General features: G+C 39.1%; 1 protein-coding gene across 6 annotated transcripts in view; it reads right to left on the bottom strand.

Moving 5' to 3' along the window:
• LOC122823908 (rab effector MyRIP-like) overlaps positions 1-27,847 on the bottom strand; it is an 84,645-nt gene that overhangs the window by 21,163 nt on the left and 35,635 nt on the right. For all 6 annotated transcript variants that reach the window (XM_044103923.1, XM_044103924.1, XM_044103927.1 and 3 more), the window contains one exon: positions 5,711-5,932. In XM_044103923.1, the coding sequence (XP_043959858.1) occupies positions 5,711-5,932 (222 nt within the window). The remainder of the gene's footprint in view (positions 1-5,710; positions 5,933-27,847) is intronic.

Below are 27,847 nucleotides of genomic sequence, written 5' to 3'. Positions count from 1 at the left end.
AAGAAAAAAATATTTCTTTAAAAAGACAGGTGAGCAACACAATATAGTTATTATTAAACTTAAAGTTTTTAACAGCAATAATAACATTAAGAAGAGCAGACAGCAGAGTAAAAACTGCTTTACTTTTTGTGAGGCTATTTCAGTGCTTTCCTAATGATTTCTTGTGACTTAATATATACATTTTGAAGATGAATCTGTCATCCGAAGAACGACACAATAATCCTCGAAACCACAGAGGTTTTTACAAAATTATCTGTCAGCGTTTTACAGAAGCTTGAAATTGGTCACATTAAGCAAAGGAGGTTAACTTTTCAACTTTCAACCAATAACTGATTCCATGGGTATGGAATAACTTTAGTTATTATAAGAGCTACCATTGGGAAATGTCTGTCAAATGTATTGTTTTATGAAAACCATTAAGTATTCATCTTCTTTTCTGTGATGGTATAATGATGGCAATTAAGTAATTTCAGAAAAACAAAAACAATTTCTTTGTCTCTTATATCATGGGAAAATTGTGCAGGGCAGATATTGATGTTTTGTTATTAAAGGCCACCAAGATGATTCCTACATAGGAGCCAGAGTTTCTGGCTGTGCTCCTGATGTTGCCTCCCTCAGTGGATGAAATCGATGTGTGCACCTGGTGAGATCCTCCATGTGCACATCGGCTGTCGCTCCCGGCTGTGTATCCAATGCAACTAACAGCCAGGAGTTATGGGTGAGTGGTGCCCCCCGTGTCAGCTGGGTTGAACATGACACATGACCGTGAAGGGAGGAATGAAGTGGAGGAGCAGGAGGAGGGAGAGGAAGATGATTAGTGGCTCTCCTTCCCGTGCCTTGAGCTCGCCAAGATGAAGGCTTTGCATTTCGGTACAGCTGCTCTTTTCGATATGAAGAAAAGCTTCCGGCAAGAACTCTGCAGGGTTCAGACACTAATTTAAGTCAGCTTTTTGATTTTGACTGAGAAACTTTTTTTGCTGTTGTTGCACGTAACTGTGAATACGCGCATCTATGTGCCTCAACATAATACGTCAAATGAAATGGACGAAATAATCAATTCTCCAGCTTGGCTTACAGCTTGATTTGCTGTTTTTATTGTTAGAAAATAAAGGCAGACACAACAGCAAGCCACACATTCCGTTGTCGCCACCGCCGCTCAAATGACAAAAGCACAGACCAGACAAGCTGTTAGACACATGCCGGCTGAGACGTGTGGATGTCTTATTAAAATCTGGAGCTCTGCACATATATTTCATCTGGAGGCTGGCACTGCAGGGCTCAGCCTCAGGTGTCAGAGACCAGTCTTGTTCACCCACACTGATAAAAATACATCTGCACAGAGGACAGAAAATGATCACACTGTGACTTGCTTCCTCTGCACGCTCCAGGTTCTCCACTGACAGAAGCGAGACAGCTGATTGCAGTTACAGTGATCGTGTCTCCAGAAGCATACTGGCATTTTCGAATATAGATTTGTTTTATTTAAGGTTTCAAAGGTTTAGCCCGGCAAGGCTAAGACATACGAAATAGACCTCCTAAATTTGGAATCTAAAAAGCATAATGAACAATATTTTCTGTTAATTAGCAAAAAATACATTGTGAAAAAAACAAAACAAAAAAACAACAATAATATATGCAACACAGGCAGGTCATTAAACAGAAAGCAACAGGAGGGAATTTTCTTGAAAACAGATATCAATCACTGTGAGTCGTAATGAAAACTAATATTCTACTTAAAAGAAATGAGGTCTTAATGAAGAGTGTTAAATTTAAAGTGTGTGACTACATTAGAAAGAATGTTGAATGCTACATATAGTTTGTGAAGTAATAATGACAAAAATAAGTCTAATTTCCTTGGCATGACAGCCATTTAAATAGATGAGTAAGACTTCTGGGGAATTTCTTCAGCTCTATTGCAATCCTCGTGATACAAAATGTCCACTCTGTGTGGACGTGCTGATGGAGCCACTTTGGCTTTCTTTTTCATGAAACTCATTCTGCAATCCAATTATTCCACTTAAAATTCACAGATTTATTACTATCTCCTGAGGTCGACTGGCCTGTGTTGTGATCTTTCAGTTAGTCGTGAGTCATAGTGAGCACACACACAAAAAAAAACATTCAGAAAGAGGCTTTTTAGTAATATTACATTTGGTTCACTTCTAATTTCTGTGTAAAACTCACCACGTTGCAGATTATTTTAAAAATACCAAAATAATCTGTGGCAGCAGCCAACCTTGTATCTGTATGGACCATAAAACGCATCTCAGTTTAGATCAAGTTTTATTCCTTAGCATTTTGTTAAGTGAGTCTGTGAATCAAAAGTAGGTTGAAGCCTAAATCTCATGTAGTGGAATCTATTTGAACCGTTCAACAATGAATGAACGTCACACGCACACAGACTTTGCATTGGCAGTTTATGAGATGGCATCAAGTTAAGTAACTACTTGGCAACAACAACAACTACTGACCAGATTTGAGAGTGCACCCTCAGCTGGAGTCTTACAGCCTCCGGCCAATCAGCAGCTTGGCATTGTGAAGCAGGCTGGCCTGTTGCAAAGTTGCAAATTACATGTGGAATCTGTGACTTTCTGTGTTTTCAGAATTATAATGCAAAATACAAAGGACTGTATAATGTTATTGTTCCCGTTATTCTGCATAAAGGTAATTTTTCTTCCTCTAGCGGCAAAAATAACATACATTTTAATATGAGATTGGCGATTGTGTACGTATGTCATGCACACATGCTGATTCGTAAGCCCCTCTGTTTTTGCATGTGCTTGTGTACATGTGTGTAACGCCATTTGCCTCCGGTAGACGCCCTGATCTCCTCACAGTCATGCTTTAGGAAAAGATTATGAAAATGGTACGAGCAGTTTGTCACTTTAGTTTATTGCTACTTCTGTGCACACAAACACATGCGTGCTGTTTATAGACGAGTGGGTACGCTGTTCTATAGCCTGAGGATTCTATAAAGCTGCGAGCAGTCCATTTCTGCAGATTAAGCACAGAGGGTTGCTGTAGCTTGAATGCAAATGTGGACACAGTGCAGGTAAAAGAAGGACGCAAAGAGGAATTAACTCATTAAATGAAGCAAACTTTAAAAAACAGGAGAAGTAAGTCCTTGCTGATATAATTTTTACTCCTGGATAATTGGAATCAGTCATTTCCTCCTTTGCCACTTCTTATTTTATCCTCTTTCCCTTCCTTTGACCTTCCTTTTACATTTTCTTTCCTTTTCCCTTCAGGATTTTGCTCACTGCGTTGGGTGAGGAGTCAAGATAAGAAAAGAAAACTGCTCTTCACTTCTAGCTAGAAGTGTTTTGACTCCTATGATTAAGCCAGAGAAGAGCGGGTCTTGTGTGTTTGTGTGGACCAAGGCTTCAGGACGCCATTAATTCAAGCAAACTCCAGACTCCTGGTTCCGGAGGGAAATCTCTGTTTAGCGCAGGCCTGTGTGCGGCTTTTCAGACACCATCTGCATCAGCGCCGTGCCGTCCCCGGTTTCAATCTTGTTACAATCAAAACATCAAAAAGAATCAATAACGGGTTCCTCTCATAATGTAGCTGCTTAGCACTTGATTAATGCACACTGCAGTTCATTTCTCTGCTCGCAGGCATGTGTGCGCCCATCCACGTGCAGGTGGGTGACTGTGGCTCCTGAGCGAGTCCATGTGTGCCATGATTACAAATCGGCTTTTCCCTCGACGGTTCGCAGTGGCGAGCAGCACGGCCGTGCCTCTGCGAGCGCTGAAGGACAGCCGGTGCAGGCGAGTGACACCATTTGGTGAGTTATGAATTTTCACATTAAAATTCCAGAGGAAGGCCCGAAAAGATTCCAAACAAGCCAAAAAAAATATAAAAAAATATAGAGGAGCTTGTGTCAGCATTGGGATTTTTTGAAGTAATTCAGATCAGCTTCGCATTTACTGTAGATATGTTCCTCTCGACATCACCCACGAACGCAAATTACTTTTTCAATATTGCATTTTCAGCATGATGACTGCGCTCGTTCTCGCTGTAGAGCAGCTACAATCTATTTAGCATCGGATCGATGTCTTTACTTTGCAATCATTGACTCGAACGCTAACAAACCATAATTTCCAAAAATCCTTTCTAGAGCACATTTAGCCTCGACTGACCTACAAATTGCTGTCCCGAAATGACGAGACTCCACTCAGAGAGGCCGACTCAGGCTAAAATCAGACGTAAGCCGGTTTAATGGACTTATAAAAAGAGCCGTGTTTTAATGTGGACAGCAATGTTGTGACACGGGGCCCATCTGCGTCTATGTCCGAACCTATAATGAGAAGATTGCAAAGCCCCCAGGCAGAAAGAGAGAAAGAGAGAGCGAGGGCGAAGATGATCGATGCAAGCTTTGCCACCTTTTTTTTTTTTTTTTTTTGACATGATTCCTTTCTTTTTCTTTCCTCACTGGCTTTTGGCTCCATTTCCCTCCCATGAGTCAAATAGCAACACCAAGGGCAGCTGTTCTAGCTCATCATGCTGAGCAGCAGAAATCAATGAGAACCTGAAAGAGATGGAGGACTGAGGGGAGACAGTGAGGCTAAACATTTCATAACTGTGTCGATGCTGTGGTCCCTCAGTCCTCAGGCTGCACTGGCATTTCCACATCATTGGGGATATCAAAATGCTTTACATTTCACTCGAAGCGTCACTGCAAACGCAGACAATGAGTTTTGTGGATCTCAGACAGAGGAAACTGGTGAAGTCAAATTCCAACTATAATACAAATCTCTTCTAATCCAACTCTTCAATGTGTGTTTTTTTTTTATTTAATTAAATTTTTTAACAAATCAACCAAAAACAAGTGGGCAGCGATCCCAACAGCGATCGTTTCTGTACAGACACAGAAAGTTTAACATTCAGCCTTTGTTGAGTTGGAGCACCAGAACGACTCCCAAGGCTTTTGGACGGTCATGCATGAACAAACAGAATAAACAGACACGTACACACACACACGCACGCACACGCCAGCACACACGCACAAACAGCTCATTTGAATAAACAACCAGCAGCAGCACATTCCCCTGTCTGTTTCGCTTCTCTGATTGTTTTCCTCGCATTCGTTTGCGCCCCTCTCTCTGGAAAACCTCGATTTTCAAGGATCTTCAACAGAAAGTCGATTTGACGACTGCCAGAATAAATAAAGCCAAAGAGGAAAAATAAATCAATGAAGTTATGCCCAGAAAAAATAATACAAAAGAACAACAGAAGACGACATTTAGCTTTGGAGCTGTTTAAATTTCATTTAACCCCTCTCCGCCTTTCATCCTTAGGTTTTCTGACAATTCTAGTCCCTTTCTGTTTTGATGACCCGTAACAACCTTGTTTTCTTTTGACCTTTGGATCACAAAGAATATTAAAATGTGAACTAGATGTCACTTTTTGAAAACGAAGTAAACCAAAGCCTAAAGACGTTGCAAAACCTTAATAGACTCATTTACACCAGCCCGCCTTTTCTGCTCATTCATTCACTTTTCCTCTCACATCTGTGTGTCTTTCAGCCTTCCTCCCGTCTTAATCAAAACCAACCTTAATAATTCCAGTTTATCTTCCCACTAAACAATTTTCCTCTGGCGTCCTCTGGTTGGAACATCCCAGCTTCCCTCCCATGTGCTATCTCGCTTCATTCCTCCAGTCACCGCTGCATGCGTGCGCGAGTGTGCGTGTGTGAGCAAACACTAACCTGCCCTTCTGGCACGCTGAGCAAAGCCAGGCTCGGTCCCTCTTGATGTAGGTGCAGCAGGTCTTGCACACGTTGTACTGGCAATCCAGGCACTGGCGCTTGGGGTTGAACAGGAAGGTGAAGGGCGCGCAGCAGCGGATGCAGCAGTGCTCGTTGAAACGATGCTGCTTGGAGAGGATGGAGCATCTGCTGCCTTCCTCCGTGAGCTCCTGCTTCATCTCACTGGAGAGAGAGAGAGAAAAAGAGGGAGAGAGAGACGAAAGGCAGGGAGGGGAGAGAAAGTGAGAGGCTGGTGAGCGTCTGGTTGAGCGGCAGGGAGTGAAAGCGGCACAGTAAGTAGGCAACAAAGAATAATTAGAAAAGCTGCAGCGGATTAAAAATTCAAAGGGGTGCAGGGCATTAAAACAAAGCAGAAGGGAGAGGAATGGGTCATTTCCATCCACTCCCGACTGCGTGCCAGTCTCTCCGTCCCTTACACCGATTCAGTGGAATTAACATGATGGCTGACATTTCAATTTGGAAGAGACCTGACATGCCTTGCTTTTCCTGCATCAGTCTAAATTACAGCTGAAGAGGGCATGCCACGCACATCTGCTTCCTCCAAGACTTTTTGTTATCCATTAATTAAGACACTGTGACAGTGAACTGGTATAAATAGCAACCTAGTTTGGGAGATAATGCCTAAAGGTAGGAAAAAAATTAAAAACAAAATCCCTGCCGGGAAGCCGTTCAGGCACAAGCTCAAACAATTAAAGTTTGAAACTGGGAAAAAAAAGAGGTGAAGTTCCAGTATTAGGAAGCCCTTAGGAAATAAATCAGACTACTGAAATGCAAGGTTTCAGAATGAGAATCATTCTCTATTATAATAAAGGGATGTAGAAGCCTGAGCTGCAGGCTGTCGCATCAACACTGGAAGACTAAATTCCTCTAAGAAATCAGAGGGACTTTCAACTTTACCATAGAGATGAAAAAGTTTGATATGTTGTCTGTTTCAAATGCTGATGTAATGTAAAATGACATTAGAGATTCAGTGTTTGGTGTTTTTATGCTTGTCTTAATCTGAAGTGGTTCTCTTGACAAGTACAAAGAAAATTTTATAGATAATAAAATGGGTGTACAGCATTTGTTCAGTGTGAATATATTTTTTCCCAGGTCTGATCAATCATAGTAATTTAGATTTTTATGTAAAGATGATTAGGTGCAATCAAAACTTGTGAAATAGCAAGAAAGGCCCCTTCGGTTCAGCTCTGCCAGGAAGCCGATGGCGACTTGATTGTCAGAAGTTCAAGATTACTGAGCTTAATTTAAATTATATATTTATGTAACAGAATTCCTAGAATGACACCCAGACACAAAAAAAATGTTTGAAAAACAGACATATATGAATATTCAAACAGAACTAAAAAACAAAACACCAAGCTAAAAGGAGCAACAAACCAAAACAATGCTAAAGGCTAAGGGCGTATGTGCAATCAATTAATAAGAACTACAGAGCTTCTCCGAAAGAGGTTACAAATAAAATTCAATTCATAAACTGACTTTAAAGAAAGTCAGTGAATTAAAAAAAAAAAATAGCCCAAAACCTTCAATAGCAAGACTTATTTGCATTATTTAACTTTTTATTTAAAAAATACATGTATGTGGATATGATGGCATCCTTTCTGCATGCAAACTAGGAGCATTAGAATAGAGAAAAGGAAAACAACAGCCTGAAAATATAAGCCACAAATCAATGTTTTAACTAGCAGGGCTGCTCTGTAAATCCTCAACTGGTAATATAAATTATCCACAGCCTTAGTATAGAAATTCTGCTGACTGTGCATTAGAAGCGGTAGCCTCCACCCTCCCCCCAAAAAAGAGGTGTTTTTCTTTAATACTATAAAATCAGTCGTCATTGGCCCAAACAGCAGTGTTGTGAATTGTTCCTGAAAGCGTTCCCAGAGAGGAGGTGGGTGTAACACATTTACCCACACTGTCAGGCACCAGCTATCGTCAGGCTGCGAATGGAGGCAAGGCAAAGATGTTGCTGCTGGTAAGGTGTAAAAGAGGAGTTCTGCTCAAACGGGTAGCAAGTGAATAATTTAAGATGCTCCACTGCAGGATGTGCATGGCCAAAGCGCATCCTTCAGGACTTTCGGTGATCCTACACATGGACACGCTCATTCAGAATACAGAGGGTGAATTTGGAAAGATGGTAAAAAAAACGCACAATGAGGACAATGCTACTGAGAAATGATTGCCACAGAGAAAAGATGTCTCCGCGTCCCCTACTGCTGCTGAAAATTACATGTGCAGCAAGACAGTGTGCTGAATGCAGCATATTGCAAATTTCCTGCGTGTAATGTGTTCCCATTGGGGGTATTTCAATCTCTTTGCAACCCCAAGTCATCAGCGCTGCTCCTCAAGCACACTCTCCGCTGCTCCGCTTATTGCTTTTCATATGCATCATTACACGGCACATATTAACAAGATGAACAAACCAATTCATAAAGAGTGTCGTGGGAAAAGGGTCGTATGTGAGCATGCTACATTGGTGCAGACATCACTACTAAAGGCCATTTCTTTTCTAAAGGCCATAAATGTACGTTTTTATTATTATTTCCAAACATCCAAGTGTGGTTTAGACAAGATCCAATTTTTCTGTACCGAAAAACCACCCCAAACAAACCAAAAAGAAAACGTACAGAATGTACTCATATCCCAATAAGCTGGAGAAAGCAGTTGTCTGGAATTCATTTGGTTAGGTCCTAATTAGGATCAGGAACTGCATTGCCTTTCAGTGTCCCTTAAATGAGTTTAATCAGCAGTGCAGTTACTGTAGATGACGGTTATGTCTCTCTGGCTGTTTAATCACAGCCAGAGTGACTAAACAGCAAATGCAGGCATAAAACCAAAGACAAAAAGGGTTTTGTAATGCTTGGTATAACTGTGCATTAACATATAGCTCAAAACATTGCTCTCCAATTGCGCTGTTGACAGAAACACTTGCAGCCGCTTAATTCCAATAAGGTATAATATGCATAATGTGACACACAGGAGTCACATTATCCACCTGTGTGTGATTTAGGCTCAGGAAATCCAGCTGTTCTCTGAAGGTGTTGGAGGTTTCTTGGAGAACATTCGAGAACAAACACATTACTACAAACCAGAAAATACGACAGAGATAAACCTATTTAGAAGTTTTAAGCAGAATTTGATTATGACATCTTATTAACTGCTATGTCATTCATCACCAACCCAAAAACAGAAAAAATATGTCGCAATTCCAAACTCGTGACAAAGGAAGTGGGCAAAAAAGAGAGGTCAGTGAAGGAGAGCATCATCCGGAGACGCGGTCAAAAAGGCCGAGGTAGTTCTGGAGGAGCTTCAATTCAGCCGTCGTGAGTGGCAAAAAAAATGTCTGCCCCTTTCATCATCTATTTCGTCATCTTTCATTATGTTGAAGTCTGCCAGATGTTTGGGGAGGGTTCCTGAAAGCTATGGCCGTACGTCACATCAAGTCACAATTTTCCCATGACTTTTAAAATGCTAATATTTGAAATTAACAACTGGTTTTTTTTTAGTGTCGACAAGATCAATGGCGGCAGCTTGTGACAAATTGGTGAGGGAAACATCTCAGAGGGCGCCGAAAGTTTAAAGTTTCCGAACTTTCAAATTAAAAATGAAAAGTATTGATTTTGCTGATGAGTCGCTGCGGTGTAAAAGGGGATGTTTCTGTGAGTTTAGCAGTGAACACAAACTGAATACCGATCCCTTATGTTGTGGCTTTAGGAGTGCATGTAAATGTAATGGTATGCAAAGTATTTCTGGTCGCCTGTCACTCCCGATGAGAAAAGCTTTTGCTTAAGATCTATGAACTCTTTTCTTCGTCATCAAGATCTTTTGTTTACTCCCGTTGCTCCTTTGCCTCTCTGTTCATCTTCGTCTCCCTGAGAAATATGCAGACCTAGATATGCAGAGTTGATTTATATCACAACTGGACTTGTAATCTAAATGATGGTGTTTTTCAGCCTTTAATAAATTCAGGTTTTCTACATTATGTCTTCACTCCTAACAGCTGCTGTCTTGCTCAGGACTAAAGAGTTACAGTTCACAAAGCAGATGCCTAAATGACTAACATCACATCAAGCCTTACTTTAAGATTCAGGGTTAGTCACTTCTGATTAAAAACAGGAAATATAATACAAGTGTACAAATTTCATATTTCTTTTAGGTGTCTCCTGTTTTTGGGGGTGACAAGGTTATTAATCAACCGAAAAATAGTCTACATTATACTGCCTAGTCTAAATTTTTTGTCTCCTGTTCCTCTCTTTTTGCATTTTGAAGCTCATCTTGCAACCTGGCAATGATTTAGCAGCACAAAATGCTAATTCTTGTACTATTTTACATTGACTTAAGGACAGGCTATTATGTATTTTCCAGGCACATAGTGTCATTTTATAGCACAATCAATTAACTATGTTATTTTCAGTTGTTATAAAATTACTGTACAATTCAAACATAACTTAAAAGCAATTTGACCCCTTGAAATTTGGCCACTGTCTCTTCAAGAAGTTCCTGCTCTTTCCGAAACTCCGCCTTCAGCACATCATCATAGCCATGCTTCCCGTTATGCCGTTTCTCATTACATCATTTTTACGAGTGTTGGACTGAGAAGTAGTTTGTTTGATGAGCTCAGCAGACTCGCAGTTCCACGCATCGTTTGCTATTTGCTGCTGCCACTAGTCTGAAGGAGTTGAGTTGGAAAGGCGCAGTCTTATCTTTTGACATATCAGTCCACATTTAAAACATCCTAACATAGTGAGGATCACAATTTATTGTGTGTAAACTACCACCTTTTTTAGGAACTTTGCAGATTCAGTTATATTATTGATACTTGCTGAATGGAGAATTCACTTTGAAGACATTTATCTGGAAGAGCAAATCCAGATTCATGCTAAAACACTTTGAAAAAAAGTTTGTTCAGATAAAACTTTAATTACAGAGACTTTTTTAGTAAATGCCTTAAAACAGTATTGAACTTTAAAACATGAGCACAAGTTTCATAAGCTCGTACTCCATGGAGCCAAGCTCTACAACATTTTTTTTTTAGTCTGCAGATAAATACTACAGTTATAAGAAAAAGAGGTTCTACATGAGGAAAATTGTTGGTGAAAAAAAGGAAAACAATAATAGCTTCAACGTTTTACGTTACTTTTAGTGTTGCTGAAGACAGCACTGTAGCAAGAACGGATATCTTTAAGCTGCCCACTACAAGCCCATAAAACCGCCATCGACTGCTGGCAAGTTCACCAGTAAGTGATGCAGCTCTGGTCAGTGGGATGTTACAATGCATTTTGCTGATTGAGGTGCTGTATCGAGTTTAGGTGTGTATATGTTTATTTTATTTATTGATCTGTTCATTTTCAAGTGTACACTATCTGAATGGACTTGGTGACTGAGAATTGATCGCAGGCTTTCCAGGTGCTTAATTTGCTATTAATTGGAAACGTGCAATTGTGAGTGTGTAATAGTGCATGAGTTTCTATTTGGGGTAAAAATAAAATAAAATAAAAAAAAAAAACAGAAAAAGAAAAAAAAAGAAAGAAGAAATCAACTCTTCTTAGGGCGTGCTTTCGTGCTTAGGTGAGGTAGCTCATAAATCGACACTGTCTAATGTCTCAGTACTAGGAAAAAAACACAAGAAGGAACATTGTAATGTCAATATAAGTGATTCTGGCTTCATCTATCAATGCAATTTGATCTGAACTAACTGGAGCCAAACAGAGCATGATCAGAGCCTTTCTAAGGATAAAAACAGTCAAATAGAAAGAATCTCTTGCTCAGTAAATCCTTGGAGTTCTGAGAGTGACGGTCTACTTATATGGTTTTAAATATCAACATGTGCATATGTGTGTGGTCGAATATACAGTATGTTATCCACATATTTACTTCATACGGTCTTGATTTTGTGTGTTTTCAGGCTTACAGTCACTCAGTGATAACTGTTTCATTTCAGTTTTTGTTTGTTTGGCAACAATGTGGGAATGTTGGCAAAAGAAAACGACAAGAAGAACAAAAAAAGCTACATATTCTGTTATTTCTGCAATCAATATTCTGTTCCTGCAGAATGAAAAAAAAGTAACAACAACTTTTGGCTAAAGAGAACAATTAGATTTGGAGGTAGGATTATACTGTTCATCCAAAACAAACTTTCAATGGTATCTTAAAAACTTGTGGAGCAAACCTGGACTGCTCCAAACTTTCTTGTTATTTCTTAAAGATGTTTTACAAGCTCGCACTTCATAGAGCCAAACAAAATATTCAAAAGTTTTGTTTGAATATTGTGTCTACAGTTGTGGTTAGGGGGAAAAAAATACAAGCACTGTTGTGCTATGTCGCTATGCTACAGTACAAATAAAATTAATATAATGCTACGTTCCATTGTCCTGTTCCATGCTACATATATAATACTTTAAAGAATATGATATTCTATTCTATTCTAAACTGGACTATTTGTTTTATTTTAATACTGATTAGTGCATTAATTGTAAAATACATTATAAGCCATTATAATTTTCACCTCTGGTTGCCAATGTATGTTTTTGTATTTTCCCCAGTTTTAATATATCGACTTTGAGTTATATATCCCACCTACAAACAGGTGCTGTGTTGAGGAGATAATCTGGGTTGTTCAACTGTCCATTGACATAATATTGAGTGTGATCGGTTTATTTCCCATCGCATTTTATCCCTGCAAATTAATGCGATTTTTCCAGGACAATCGTTTCTGAAAATAGAGCTCTGCTGCTTTTCAACACGGAAAGAAATATATCTAAATTATGCAGCTGGCGCTAACAATCCTGTTCATCTCTTTATAGCAACCTTGGTGAGGTTCATTTGTCCGCTGCATGAATAAAGAAAGCCCACATAGAGCCAACCTCCTTTTCCTCCCAGCTGGATCCGCCTCCCTCTTGTCTGCACTGTGTAATGAATGAAATGCAGACGTGTTATTTTTTTTCCTCCTTCTTTGAGACCACCCGTGTGTCATCATCTAAACCTCTTCAGAGAAGCTCAAGGTGACCACAGCAGGAAATAAAGGGAGCTCTGGGTGTTCCTCTAGTTTAAATGCTGTCTCACTTTCTCACTTAAAATGAACAGAGACGGTGCAGAAGGCCACAAACCCACAAATATGCGCAGTTGCCAAATTTTACCATAAATCCAGAAACCCTTGATTCTAAATGTCAGAACAGGAGCAGTTCTCTCTCTGAGTGAGTCAGCCTACTGCTCATACTGATACTATTATGCGAGTGTGTTCCTTCGTCTCTGCTTTCCATGTTTGGGATCCCAAACAACTGTGGGCTCATACAGAATGACACGTGTTGGGGAGCCCTGCAACTCAAAGATACGAGTCATGAATAGACCGCTTCTGAATGCGTGTCGCGGCTTTTTATACGCGTCAGTTCGTTTCTCCATTGTGCCAGATTCTCACAGTCTCTCTGAGCATTAAGACCGGCCTTATTTCTTCACATACCTTACATCACTTTAACCCTGAAGAACCACAAAAGAAAACAAGATAAAATGAAGGATGATTATTAATATCCCATGAATGCACATCACAAAAATCTGCATGAAGACGTCTAATGTTCTGACGATGGTTTGCAAAAGGTTTGAGAACAGGCTCAAAATCATCGTAATGCACCTGACCTGAGTACAGTAAAGAGACACAAATCTATACGTTCTAGTATTTTTGATTCGACTCCAATTTTTAAGGTCACAAATTCGATTCAGAAACGGTTTTGATTCCGAAACTATTCTTAATCCAGAAACCAATTTTTGTATTCAAATGGTCTGACGAGAAAAATACAGCGTAAACAAATTTATTTAAAACAATGGTGCAATGTTCCACGTTTCATCAAATGCCATCAACTTATTTTTTTAAAAATAGGGTTAGTGCACAATGTTCTGTAACTTAAATAGTCACTATTAGTTGAGTTGAGCTGAGTGGTATTTTCTTGAGTAAAAAAATACCAAAGAATCAAAAAATAGAATTTAACAAAAATTAAGCAGGTAAGACATAAAGTGTACTTGCAAGTAGGATTGGCAAAAAAATAAATATTTTTGAGCATCTTGAATTGATTCAACACTAGGAATGGAGATTCCTTATAGATTTCAGCTTTTTCTGCACATTTAGTTCTACCAGCTAATAAAAGTATTATTATATATTCAGTTGTTCAGTATTGGCTGCTATCCTCAGTTTAAGTGAATGCTTGTACTAGGAGAGCTAATATTGACATGGCTAAGTCTTTTTCTAATGTTGACTTTATCTGTAGCTTAGCACCAAATTCAGAGCAATTACTGACTGTGCACAGAGGAATCAATTATACACAGCTTGTTGGCAGATTATCAATCTACCAATGATTTTTTTTTTATTATGCAGGATTTAAATCATCTTCTTTGACTTATGGATTGCTCTTTCTTATCCCTGTATATGATTTTCTTCAGCTAGATTTTTGTGCCGGATCTGTCTTCATGGTAACTTGATAAATTTTACATTTTAACACTCCTGGTGGAAGGCTATAGAAGAAGCTACCTTCATACTTCAACTATGGCCTACTTCCTGCAGAGTTCCATACATCAGAGCTGCCTTGGGCTCTTTATCTCTCCTTTTCCCTTCCTCTCTTATTTTGACCTTCCTGCTGAAACCAGTGGCTGCGGGGACGAGACTCTCCTTTTTATCCAACAGGGCGGTAATGAGCCCTCGGTTTAGAAAACAATTCAAGTCAAATGTGCGCTCCGCTGATAACATATCCAGTCAGAGAGCTCTGGCTGTTCGCTAACTAGTGTATGTGAGAAAATGAGGAAGAGATAAACAGTGAGAGACTGCACTTTATTTTTCCTCCACTTGAAACAGAAACAGAGACTCAGCGTGGGGCAGAAATAAATTGGGAGGAAGTCGGTATTCCAATTTTTGCCCTTATTATAATTTCGCACTGTAGTTATTTATTACTGAAGTTCAAACTGAATGAAAGCTAAGGCAGATTGACTGACAACAGACAGAAAAGTGAAACTGAAACCCCTAAAGGTTTTCTGTTAGATACAGTCTCAATGAATAAATGGTGGAGTTTAATTTTCAGTCCTCCACCAAACTGATTTATATAAAACCTCTAACTATGAATCTAGGCAGAGGAATGATGAAAATATTGTTCTTAGTGAATCAACATTGCATGTTGCCTCATTTGCAGAAATACAGATCTTTGTAAAGAATCCTCTAATGTTAGCATACTTCCGGCTTCCATCTGCGAGACAGAGCACAGTTTGATGTTGGCCTGGTTCTTAGCTTAGCTGGAGAGATTCCAGGTGTGAGAGGATGTCACAGCTGCGTGCGAAGACGAAGTCTCAGACAGCGGCCGGGGGACCCAGTGGCTATTTCGGTGGCAGCGGAAGACCCAGAGCTGGAGATGAGCATCACTCTCTGAATTCCCGTTTAATGGGAGGAGAGCAAGTTGAGGGGCGCAAATGAGGAGTAAAAAATGGAAAAAGACAAATGGAGGGAAACTTTGGGGTTGTATCGAGAGAAGAGACGTACCTTATTTATAGGATGTGACGGCTCTATTACAGGTGATGCAACTCTGGCGTTATGACCAACAATACGGCACCAAGGCTCAGAATCCCTCTTCAATTTAGAGGCAGCCGCACCGGCTATGACCAGCTGTGCCTTAGAGACTCTGGGCTGTTTATTTTCTCATGCTGTGAGGGCATAAACCCATTGACACGATTCATTTTCGAGGAATAGTTTGGAGGAAGAAATAAAAACGCGAGAGTGCGCATGAAGCTGAAGTTGAAACATCCAACAGGTTTGACTCTTCTCACAGTGATGCTCACATTAAATGAAAGTAATACGTTTGAACCTCAGGAGTGGTGAGCTCAGGAGAAAGACCCATATTGACTCAAACAGGTATGAAGCTGCATGACTGATGGGTTTGAGACACCCACCGACATGCCTCATTCCAGGTCCAGGGAGAGCAGTCTTTTGTGAGAGGCAATTTGAGGAAAGAGAAGGAAGAATGCAGTATTGATCGAAGAGGAAGAAGCTATCGATATAGCTTCTCAGAAAAAAAAAAGGGTATTTGCAACTGCATAGAGCTTTTGGTTGGAGCGTCACAGCAGCCTCTAATGACTAAGTGTGAGGAGGCAGCAGCGGATGCATCTCACAGGAGCGCTAAAGTTCCTCAGTAAATCTGGTGGTTACATAATGTCAAATGAGTGATTTATAAAGGACACCGAAAAATTAATCAGATGCAGCAAAGAAATAAAAACAAAATGTTACCAACTGAGCGCGACGCCTGAATGCCTTCAGTTGAAGTGGAGACAACCAACAAGCTTTATGCAAAACTGACTGTAGTCAGACATGCATATTGCCTTTGTGACAAAACAGAGTAGACGGCAAATCAATACAGTCAGTGTAAACGTGGAAAAAGATGGATAAAAAGAGCAATCTGAAAACGGCACTAATGCATTTTTTATTTGATCTTCTATGGCAAGAATAATTAAAATCGATACCTGGATCTTTCTGAGCCAAACATCTACCAAGAACTGCAATACAAAGACACAGAGCCTCAGTAATGTATAAAATATCCACTTTACAGTGTTAAAATGCATTACTGACAAAAACGGGAGGAAAAGCAATAAAATCTGTTCATAAAAAATGATAAGCCTAATTAAAAGTGCCACCCTACTTTGATTACTGCAGCGTTAAAATTGCATTTCAACGACCACAATTTCTTGACAGTTGGTTTGGCCTTAGCAATTTTCATATAATAGCTGCTGTGAAAACAATCTTTTTTTTCCAAGGCTTAGATGTGTTTGTTTGATAACTTCAAATAGAAGATGAGTCTGTTTCTAAATAACCACCGTTCTAGCTTAACTGTAACGGTTCTGTTATTACCATGCAAGATTAAAGTGCTAATTCGCATGCAAGTACCTTAAGGCGCTCACTTTTCCTTTAAGCTCTATAATATTAACTCAGTTATACATCTGCATGACTGGAGAAACCCAAAGCGCAGGCAGTGAATCAAGCTAATACCTGCAACCCAATGGTCAGATGTCAAGAACGCAGTGGTTACCAGAAGAAACAGTGCAACCCATTTCCAGACTTTGCCAGATTAGTCAGAAAAGAGGACGAAATAAATTTAAAGGTATTTGTATTCAATCCCCTTTTACTCAGAAACCCCTAGATAAGTGAGTAAGTAGATGCCACCAGCTGTGATTGAGAGATTGAGAAGATAGAGCCGTTCTTCCCTCTACATCCCCCAGAATGGCGCGCAGCTCTGGATTGGAGTTCAGTGAAATTATTTAAGAATCTATTGGACGTATTTTCTACTGATATTGATCAAAACTGCAACATATCTTGTTTTTGATTTATTTCTCTTTTCTAGTTTCAATGAAATGTTATTCATGTGTTATGATAGCCCAGTCAAAGTCCAGGCTATAACACCAGGCCATGACACATGATAAAATGTGGAAAGGGATGAAGAAGCATGACTACTTTAGGAAGCCACCGCAGTTTGGATCAAGAAGCCTCGACACCAAACATCCCACACCTGTATGCCATTTGTAAAGAAAAAACATTTCTTAAATATGTGTTGTTTCTCTGGCTATGAAGCAATAAAATACACACTGTGTTTTCAATTTTTTTGTGTGTGTGTTTGTTTAATGACAGCGGTTTTCAGAGAGCCTGTGCTAATTGGAAGCCTCATCAATGGAGACCTCTCGAGTAATCAGACTCAAGACAAAACGTAAATATTGTGATTCGTTCTTCATGTGGAGCCAAAGACAAAACTATTTCAATTCAGGCTGCAAGGATTTAGGTAAAGAAGAGGTGTGAGAAGAGAAAAAGCTTGTGAAAGGTAAAAAAAACTTTATGGAAAAGTAAATCCTCTTTATCCTTGCTTTCGGCTACTTTCGGGTGAATTGAAGTCGCCGAGTTAGGGGTAAGGAGAGGACGGGGACAGAATGAGAGAAAAAGGATTTATCACAGCTGGCCAGATGTAGCTCAGGTTGAATGACAGGGACTATACAGGAAAATCCTTCCGAAACTTCAGCAAAGAACGCCAGAAGGTCATCCAACAAAAACATTACATCCTCACACAGAAATACGGGCGTTCTTTCATCTCGGCACAAGAATCCCGCTGATAACCAGTTTCTGCTGTTAAATTGTGACAGAAGCAGTAGTCGCACTCATCCATTGCATGTTGTTGAAAACAGCTAAAGCTTATAACTGGACAAATGCAGTCTGAATAAATACCACCACAAATGAAACAAAACTAGATCAATCTGTGCAGCAAGAGATTATACAATGCAATTATACTAATTTGCATTGCTCTCCCCCTCATTATAAAAGCTAGCAGCTCTCATGCGTCTTGGTCCAGCAGAATCCCTCTGCTCTTGCATAATGTTCCATATGTTTGATCTTGAACTTGCCTGAAGCCCTGGAGATGTTCTGTCCTTGTGTAGTGTCATCTCTTCAATAACTCAACTAAATGAAGTAACAAACACGGTGACAGCGATGACAAGGCCTGACATCGACCTGAAGCTCCATCCTGTCTGCCTTGTTGGTACCCTGACTTTGGCACAAAGGTCAAAGTCAGGGTACCTTATTATGGAGCAGAGAGACAGCTCTGTAACAAAAGCACTGTATGAACCTTATGCCATTTTATTGTGACATATAAGTTGCCACATGCTGTGTCTTACAAAGCTTTCTTATCTCTTCTACTGTTTTTTACACTTTTTTGTTACAAGAATAAATATGAATGTGGTTAATCTGGTTGAGGAAGAAGGACTATAATACATAACATATTTTCTGTATACAGTTTTTGGAGAAAAGAGTACATATTTTTTTGCTTATATCAAAATCGGAAAAGTGTGCAACTTATTTAACTCCAGTTGAATCCATCGTCTATGAAAGACCATAATCCAGCTGCAAACTTCCCGAAGCTAAACTGGCAGGCCGAGCAAGAAGAGCATTTACCATAGAAACAGTCAATGATGCTGTGGTAGCTCTGGAGGAGCTGCAGAGATCGATACCTCTGATGAAATAATGTCCTGACATGACTCCCTTCACGCTCCCTGAATGCGGCATTTATAGAATGATTGGCATGAACTCTATTGCTGAAAGAAAGTTATGAGAAGTCTGGTTTGCAGCTTGCCTCAAGCCATGATGGGGACACAGAAAACATGTGGAATCCGCTAAAGTGATAAAATACAGTGGTGGCAGCCTCATGCTGTGGGAATGCTTGTCTTCATCTGGTTAGAGTTGAAGGTGGACAGAGTTTAAAATCGGAAATCCTCTGAGAGGCTACAAACGTATTGAGGCTGGATCAGAGGTTCTTCTTCCAGCAAAAGAAGGACCTTAAAAGAGTCAGAGGAGCTGAAATGCATTGAACACTCCCAATTATTTTCTCCATTAAAAAAAAAAAATCCCTTGCACTTCACATTACACTCTGTTTTGTGTTAGTCTGTCACTAAAATACACTGAAGGTTGTGGTTTTAATATGAAACAATTAGACAACTTCAAGGTTTACATCTTCTTTTTCGAAACATTGTAGCCTAATGAAGGATCGGCATTTCCCTCACTGAAGTTTGATCAGCAATCATTATTTCTCTAGAAGTACTTCTCTCGATGACACTATAGTTCCTTCTTAAAGACTACTAAAATCCCACCATAATCCCTTTCTCTCCACTCGCACTCATTCAGTGAAGATACGGCATTGGCAGATCAGAGACTTGGCAGACACCCTGTATGCAAGGGCATGCTGTGTGTTTACTTCACCATGAGCAAGTGTCAACCTTGCAACCCCAACTTTCAGCTGAACAGACAGCCTTGATGGCAGCCATTTATCTCCCCAACTGATCACGGTCGGCTGTCTATGACTGCCAAAGAATCCCAGTGCCTCCAAAAAAAGGAAGAAAAAAGAAAAAGAAAACTGGCGGCCGATGACAAAATGTAACCAGCGTGTTTTAGAAATCCATCATATTTAAAAAAGTATGTAGCACAGGGTGTGTGAGAGCTCTAAAAGGCTAAATGTGGTATTATTTTTGGTGAAAATTAAAAGCTGTATTTTAAAATCATTGCAGTGATCTGCAGTGAAAGTCTCTCACTGTCCCTTTATATCACAGACATTATTTTAAAGATATGCACTTTATTAAGAAAAAATTATATGTAACATTAATAATTAATGGCACAACATCCAAAGATAAATAAAGTAGCATTCACATTTATTATGTACATATAGAACAAACACACACCAACATTCATATGGAGACACTTAATTTCTTAAAGAGCAACTTTAAAATGACACAACACATAAAACAGGATCATTTATAAACTGTGTGGTAAAAAAAAAAAATATGCAGATGAAGTGTGGGACAGCTTAATTTATGTGGCTGAATGAAAAAAAGAAACTGTTCAAGTGGTTCCTGAATCACTCTGTTCCAGAAATAAACCAAACATGTAGCTATTTTATGCATCGGCAGATTGTCAGACAAATGGGTCATAATAAGCCTAAGTGTCTGGACAGAGTCCAATTGGACTTCTGTTCCACTTTCTTCCTGTTGAGCCTGTATAGTAAGAGCATTGGTTTTTGATTGAGTGCAAAGTGAGGCGTAACGTCTCCGGGGTTAAATCATCGCTGACAATCAGCCTGTGCATGGTTAGGCAAGCTTCACACAATAAATCTCCACGGCGGTGTTCTTCACTTTGCTTTAATAGACCCAAGCCAAGGTTTCAACCACACTGACCTTATATTTACACATTAATAACCTTCCTGTGTAATATCTAAGACGCAAAAGCTATGCTAACAATTTCAATACAACTTCATTGATAAGAATTACACTACAAGGGCATTCTATTGCTCACCTGTTTCTGGAGAAAACCTAAAGTAAAATATCACTTTTAGTGAGAAATCGCCTGAGCTGGTTTACATGCAATTGTAAATGAAAAATCAATAAACATGTCAAGTAAAAATGTCAGACAAAAACACACAAATAGCAAAAATGACAGTTTGAACACTTTGGCTTAAGAAAGACAAAGGAAAATTGATAATATTGCTCTGGGTTTGTTTTATCAACATTCTGAAAAAAATCCAAGAAATTTCGTCCAAAAAGTATTATGAATCTTCAATGGTTAAATAAATAAATTTCACATTTAAATTAATTTAAAAGGACTCATACTACACTTGATTGCCTTTCATTGTGCCAAGCATACAGCTTGATGCTGACACCGTATTGAGTAAGGATGATGTTAAATATTTCTGCCACACACACCGCTTTGCAGATAAAAATCAAACATTTTGATTGTTATCTGACCAGAACACATTCTTCCTTCTGTCTGGCTTATTTATACATGACAAATTGAACAATAAAGAGCGGATTTCTGGAATGCATAACCAATGGTTGTGGCATCACCTCAGCTGTATATCTATGCAGCTCCTCCAGAGTCCACGCCCACATGCAAACAAACACACTAAACAGACCACACACCTACATGATAAATTGTTCCCTGGAAGGTCATGTAGAGGTTAATGAGGATCACCTTGTTGTGGTTCAAACAAAACCAAGTGAAAGGAAATTATGAGCCCTGAGAGAAGAAAAAGTTCAAAATGAATGCAAATTATGTTTATAGATCCAGCTCTGATTTATCTAAACAGGAATCACTTTGAAAATGGAGGTCCAACACATAACTCAAGCTCTTAACAGATAAATCAATAAGGCCATCAAATACGTTCATAATTTGATCTCTTACTAACTTTTCATGGCTAAACTGTATTTGATGTGTACGGCTAATCTAATTTTATTTATTTATTTACTGACGGGGAATGATGACAATAGACAATTTTTCTGACATGTATGAGAAAACCTTTTAACTTTCAAATGCATTTTCGGTGCTGAAAGAAACAGCTTGCTGTTGCATGTACTGCCACTGCAAAACAGATCAAGAAGTACTGGTATACTACATCCAAAAGCACTGAGTCTTTAACTTTGGGGTAAGTTCCTTTGAAGTCTCACTTTGAACTTTGACTGCTTTTGTTCTCATTGATTCAGAACCTAAAGTGATGAACACAACTCTGACCTGGGGGACATTTAGACAGAAAAAGGCTCCTAACCCAGAGGACGAAGAAGGAGTTAATATGAACTGAGGAAGTAATTTGAAAATGAGCATGTTACATTCAAAGCCTCATATCTAAGTTTGAGATGCTTACAGACTGTTGGGTTGGCCAAAATATTAGTTCGTGTAAATATCGACGGAGCATCCGTCGTTTTTAAATCATTTGGGATGCAGCATTTTGTGCACTGGGAATGAAAAATAAACTGGCACAGAGCAGATTGCCAAAATGTGAACAGATTGTAGGAAATATAAAAATACTGTGACTGACTCACAGCCACTAAAGACAATTTCTGCTTCATATCTGTCCTCAAATAAATTACAACTTTACAGTTTATAACAAAATATTTTAGCTTTTGTTGGATTTAAAATTTGAATTACTTTGGTTAAGCTTTTTTCTAATTGTGAAAAAAACAAAAACAAACAAAAAAAACATTTTAAGTGGGGTTTTTTTAGGCATTTTCTCCAGCTTAGAAGGAGGCAACCATAAAAACTGCAATACTTAAACCGAAGCACTATCGATCAAGACTAGTTTAAAACATTCGAAGACGACTGACTCCGTGCATTCATCAAACTTTCCTCCAGAAAATGCTGTGATACTTCAGTATTCAGTCAGTGCACGTTCAAGTTGAGTCTGTTCAAAATACATTACAAACAACACACTATTGATGTAATATTTTACCAAGGTAGCAGCATTCTGAATCTTTAAATACCAAACATGCCCTTGGTTATCACAGTAGTGTGTGCTGCAGATTTCAACAACGGGTACAAAAAAACCCAAAAAACTTCTCAGGGAGTTTTAGGGGTGATGTTTTGACAGGTGATGAGAGGACAACATAGCAGCCTTGCAGGGGGAACAGAATATGAGAAGAGCTGTGGTACAAGTGAAAGGCAACAGATTGGTGGTGAAGGGGAGAAGAGAGTGATGGTAAAAGTGCAAAACAGAGGAGAAAGAGCGGATTGCAATAAACAAACTGTAATTTTCAAAGAGCACAGCAGAAAAAGGTGTATGATTTTGAAAGCACGTATCTGTGAGTTAACTTGTTCATGTGCTCTGAGACGACAAAGCACACGGATGAGTGATAGTCCGACTCCTGCTGATTGCTACCATTCAGAAAGTCAGTCTAACTCACAGCCTCATCTTATAAGAGGAAGCAGTGCTCTTGTGCCGATATCAACCCACATGCACGTCTCTTCCGATGGAAAAACAGATTTGTTGTGGGGAAGGAAAAAAAAGCATAAATGCATGCATGCCTGTGTTTGTGTATCAGGAGACTTGTGCACAGACAGCTGGAATGACATGCAAAGAAGAGCATCAAAGCAACGCAGCTTAAATCCTTATCTGGACATTAATCCCTATTTTAACACAAGCTTAGCCGGTGCAGAATGATACCTGACTGTCTGTGATAATGTTTTACTTTTTGTTTTTTTCTGGCAACAGCAAAGCATTTCTAAAAGCAATTTTTCAGGAAATTTGCAAAGACACGTCCTATAATGGGAAGTTAATAAATTGTTTCTTGAGGCGATCGGCGTTATAAATTTGCTGTACGTGATGGGGGGCAGAGACTGCTCATTTGGACCGGTAACGCAGTGGCGGGTGAAAGCAGTTTATCATTTCAGCTGGGTGATGCACTCGTACGTGTCAGTCATGCTGATGAATCTTAATCCTAAATCTCCTGGCAAATGAAAATGAAGTCAGTCTGATTAGTAGGTGTGGCTGCTGCTATGGCAACAGGGAATGACTGACAAGGATGTATAGGCCAGAGAGGAAGGTGGGCTGGGGTGAATTAAGGTTCACGCTCAAAATATTTACATGGACTTTGAGGTTATTTTTCATGTTTTCGATTAACTTTCCAATTTGCTTTTTCGGTGTATGATTTCTATTTTGCTTTTATCTTCCTCCCCACACACACACACACACACCCGCACCCACTCACACACGGACATGCACACCCACACACACACACGCCCACACACACATTCTGTAAAATACAGCAGGTGGTGTAATTCTCTGCTGCACTGATTCTGTTGTAATGACATTTAGGTCTTGTACAGTTTTGATTAGCACACAGCAATCAGTCTGAAAAATCTCCAGAAACATCTCCAACACTCAGGCTTTTGGAACCAAATTATTGCTTCTTTCCATACAAAACGACACAAACCAATGTTACAGGATAAATATTTGAACTACTTCTTTTCTTTGTTGTATCTGACAAACACTAACGCGAATCAATAATATGTTTTTTTCTTTTTTTCCAGAAGATGCGTGCACTTGTTTATTCTGTGAGCAGTGTTGGAATTAAGAACGAAATAAATCATCATTAATGAGAAAAATGTACAAGACAGAGATAGATTTTGTGGATAACGCAGCTGTTCCAGCTGCTTTTAGTCATGTTTTTATTTTGAAAGACGTCATTGAGTTTTGTTCATCAATCACATTAAATTCTTATTCAAAAGCTGCTAGATTTTTTTTTTTTTTTTTTTTTACAAATGTTGATCTTTTCCAACTCAAACCCTTCTATGGCTAGAATGCTGTTTTGTGTCCTACATTTCTGTATGTGAAAAATAATAGTTTGTTTGCGATTCATCAAGTAACCGGATAAATAAATTGGCACATTTTTCATTTAATCACTTAAGCTGAGTTTATGCTGAGTTAGAAATACATAAGAAATGCTAAGAAACAAATAGTTCCATTAATCTTTGCAGAAAGAACTTATAAAATATGACCTCTGCATATATATATATATATATATATATATATATATATATATATATATATATATATATATATATATATATATGAGGAGCTTCCAGCTTGAGCTTGTAACAAACAACCTTTCTGTTTATGCTGCTCCCAGCAAGTACAAAACTATAAAGTACGAGCTGATGGGCCGAACAGAGCTTATAAAATATGACCTCTGCATAGGATGCAGTTTAAGAGAACAACACAAAATACAAGGGGTGGAGAGAAGGATAAACAAGAGGATAAGGAGGAAGGGCAGCGTATGAACAAATACTGTCCTTGTCGAGGGTTTATTAAGCCAGACAGAATTTTTGTTATTCACATTACATCATGTCCTCCCATTTATTTTACAATGGATATGATTTATGTTCCAAAGAGGTTAAATGACTTCAGCTGGCAAGGTATTTGCTTAATATGTTTAGAAGAGGTTGATACCTCCTTGTCCTGTTCTGTAAATCACTTTAATGTTCTGTGAAGCTTTCTTACTAAAAATCACTTAATTAATGCATGCAGGCTAAACTGAGGAAGAGGAAAGAGCAATAAAAGCTGCTGAACACCAGCTAGTGTGCTGGGATAATAAAGTGTGCTTAATACAAAATGGGGTCATAAATTACAGAACGACCCGGCATCCAACATTTTTTATTTATTTGTCGAGACAGCAACTTTGCTCATTGTTTCCTTGGGAACTGGCTGATGGAAATTACAACTTCTGCCTTCATATCATGTAATGACTAAACCAGTTAGGAAATGAGTCATAGATTATCATGAATGCAGGGGATCTTATTTAGCTCTACCAGCAGGGAGAATCGTGGAGAAAAGTTTACGCTACTTACATTTACAGATCATGTTTGGTATTATTCATTACTGCTTACACTTAAAACCAGTAGTGTAACAAACAGTCCTTGGTACTTGCTAATTTAGCTTTAGCAAGTACTTGCAAAACCTAAATTCCTGAAATTCAGAAGCATCACACCTGTTTTAGACCTAAATGCAAGGATGAAAAATAATCACACAGAGCCGTCTGCAAGACAAGATTGATGACTGAAACAACTCAGAAAGATTTTTTCTCTATGTTAGCTTACTATGTTTCCTGCTGACTGTGTCTTTCCTTGCAAACATCTCAGGGGAAAACTAATGTTTTCAGATTCCTCCTGCACACATCTAAAGCTGTTTGTACAAAGCACTAAAAAGTATGCTCCCATTAGGCTGTGTCTACAGACGGAGAGCCTCTGCCGCTGTGTTTATTTAAACCTCTACAATCTCCTTCTCTCTAAAGAGACCGGCAAAATGGGAAAAAAGGAGGGGGAAAAAAAAAAATTAGTTTTCAGTGACAAAATGGAATCAGTGTTAGGGGAAAGAAACACAGTTTTAATAAGAAGTCATATTCACGTATAACTAAATACTTATATAACGATAAGAAGGAACATGTTGCAGATTCTCATAATGTCATAACTCGTGATCTTACAAGTTAAGACATTTCGAGTTGGGGAAAAGTGAAACTAAAAGGTTTTCGGAGTGCGAGGAAACGTTACCCGCAGCCATATTTTGAATCAAAGTGTAAATGAATTATTAATCAAACTTCTCAACAAGTGATTACTGGTGAGAAGCATAAATAACAGACTGCGCTATCACAAATACAAAACACGGAATTCAAATAGTCTCCTACTAATGAGAGTTTAAAATGAATGACTCTCCAACAATTTACCAATGAACTAATTCAAGTTTGAAAAGCTGTGAGACCTTTTGGGATTTTTCCTCAATTCTGAGTGGAAAAGCCTCCTTGGGTCGTCTGCTTATCTAGCCAGCTGTCAAAAGATGGGGAAGCAGGAAAAGGGAGGAAAAAGGCTCCAGTCCATTCCTACACTTTTAGACTTCTCACCAAACCAAGAGATGAAAGGTCTCTTCTTATCGGACATCTTTCTATCTCTCAAAAGGTGAGAGAATCAGTTGGGAGTAAAAAAAAAATAAAAATGGGGGGCAGATCTACCCCAGCGGGCAACACCAACATGCCCTCCTATTGGGTCAGAAAACATCTGTCCCTCCTCCATCAAAGAGTCATGTGCTGGCATCGATATCTAGCACCTCAACTCCGAGCAGAAAAAAGTTGCCACAATGTTCTTTGAGTCAGTCTTGCCAGCCGCTGCTTATCTCTCAAACCACAGGTGTTCATGGTTGCAGCCCATGCTCGATCTGATGCACATCTCAACAAAAGATGGGAACGAAAAATCTACCAAAATTCAAATGTGAAACGCAGAAAGTGTGTCTCTTTGGGATGACCTCCCGGATGACCAAGCTGCTCACCCAATCTCTAAGGAAGAACCCAGACACCCTGCAGAAAAAACTAATTTCAGTCGCCTACAGAAAGAACACACTCTTGTTCTTTCTGTCATGACCCAGAGATTTGACGACAGACTATGGTGTAGAGCAGCTCAAACTGGCACAACACCTGCATCACTACAGATGCTCCACCAATTTGCCTTTTGATCTCCTGCTTCATTTTGCGACCTAACAACAATTTCCCAATTCTGAGAAAAACAAAGGAAACCTTTTTATCTTATTTTAATGTGGAAAAAAGGGGATAAACTGTTATGTGTCGGACTTGATGAGCCTGTTTGCGCTGGTGTATTTTTAATGCAATTTTCTTTGTGAATCCAGAGCAGACAGCGCACACAAAACTGTGAAATCACGACTTGGTTAATTTCAAAACTTTACCAATATTATCACATGATGCCTGATTCAATGTGAATCTGAATTAAACACCAGTGCTACTGTTTATCAGAGAAAATAATCCAGAACATGCAAAAAAAAAAAAAAAAAGGGGGGGGGATTTAGAGGGCATGAAGGGAAACATATTTATTGCTTTTTTCTGATATTCATGAACGCCTCTGTGCTTGTCATAAATGAAGGTTGTTTTGCACATTACCTCAAGGATAATGTGTAAAAAGAAGGGAGTGGGTTAAATAAAGTGCCTGAAGTTATTAATGCGTCCATTAGGAGTAAGTAGTACCAGCTTTTTCAGCATCAGACAAGGAAGAGCGCCTGTTCGGAATGCTAATAAACAGAAAGCGGGTTGGCTTGAAGGTACAGTTGTTGGAGCGTTGAGACCTCAGGCCACGCTCCGCACGCAAAAATCCATCTTTCATTTTTAAACTAACCGAGAAAAACAACACGCGCTCTTTCCGCGGTATTAATGAAAACCATTAATCAAGGAGTAACATCCAGGTGCAGGATTCTTCTCACTAGCAGGGACTTA

The sequence above is a fragment of the Gambusia affinis genome, linkage group LG21 (genome assembly GCF_019740435.1).
Source record: "Gambusia affinis linkage group LG21, SWU_Gaff_1.0, whole genome shotgun sequence".
NCBI classification, from domain to species: Eukaryota; Metazoa; Chordata; class Actinopteri; order Cyprinodontiformes; family Poeciliidae; genus Gambusia; species Gambusia affinis.
This window is presented reverse-complemented; position numbering and strand designations above follow the sequence as displayed.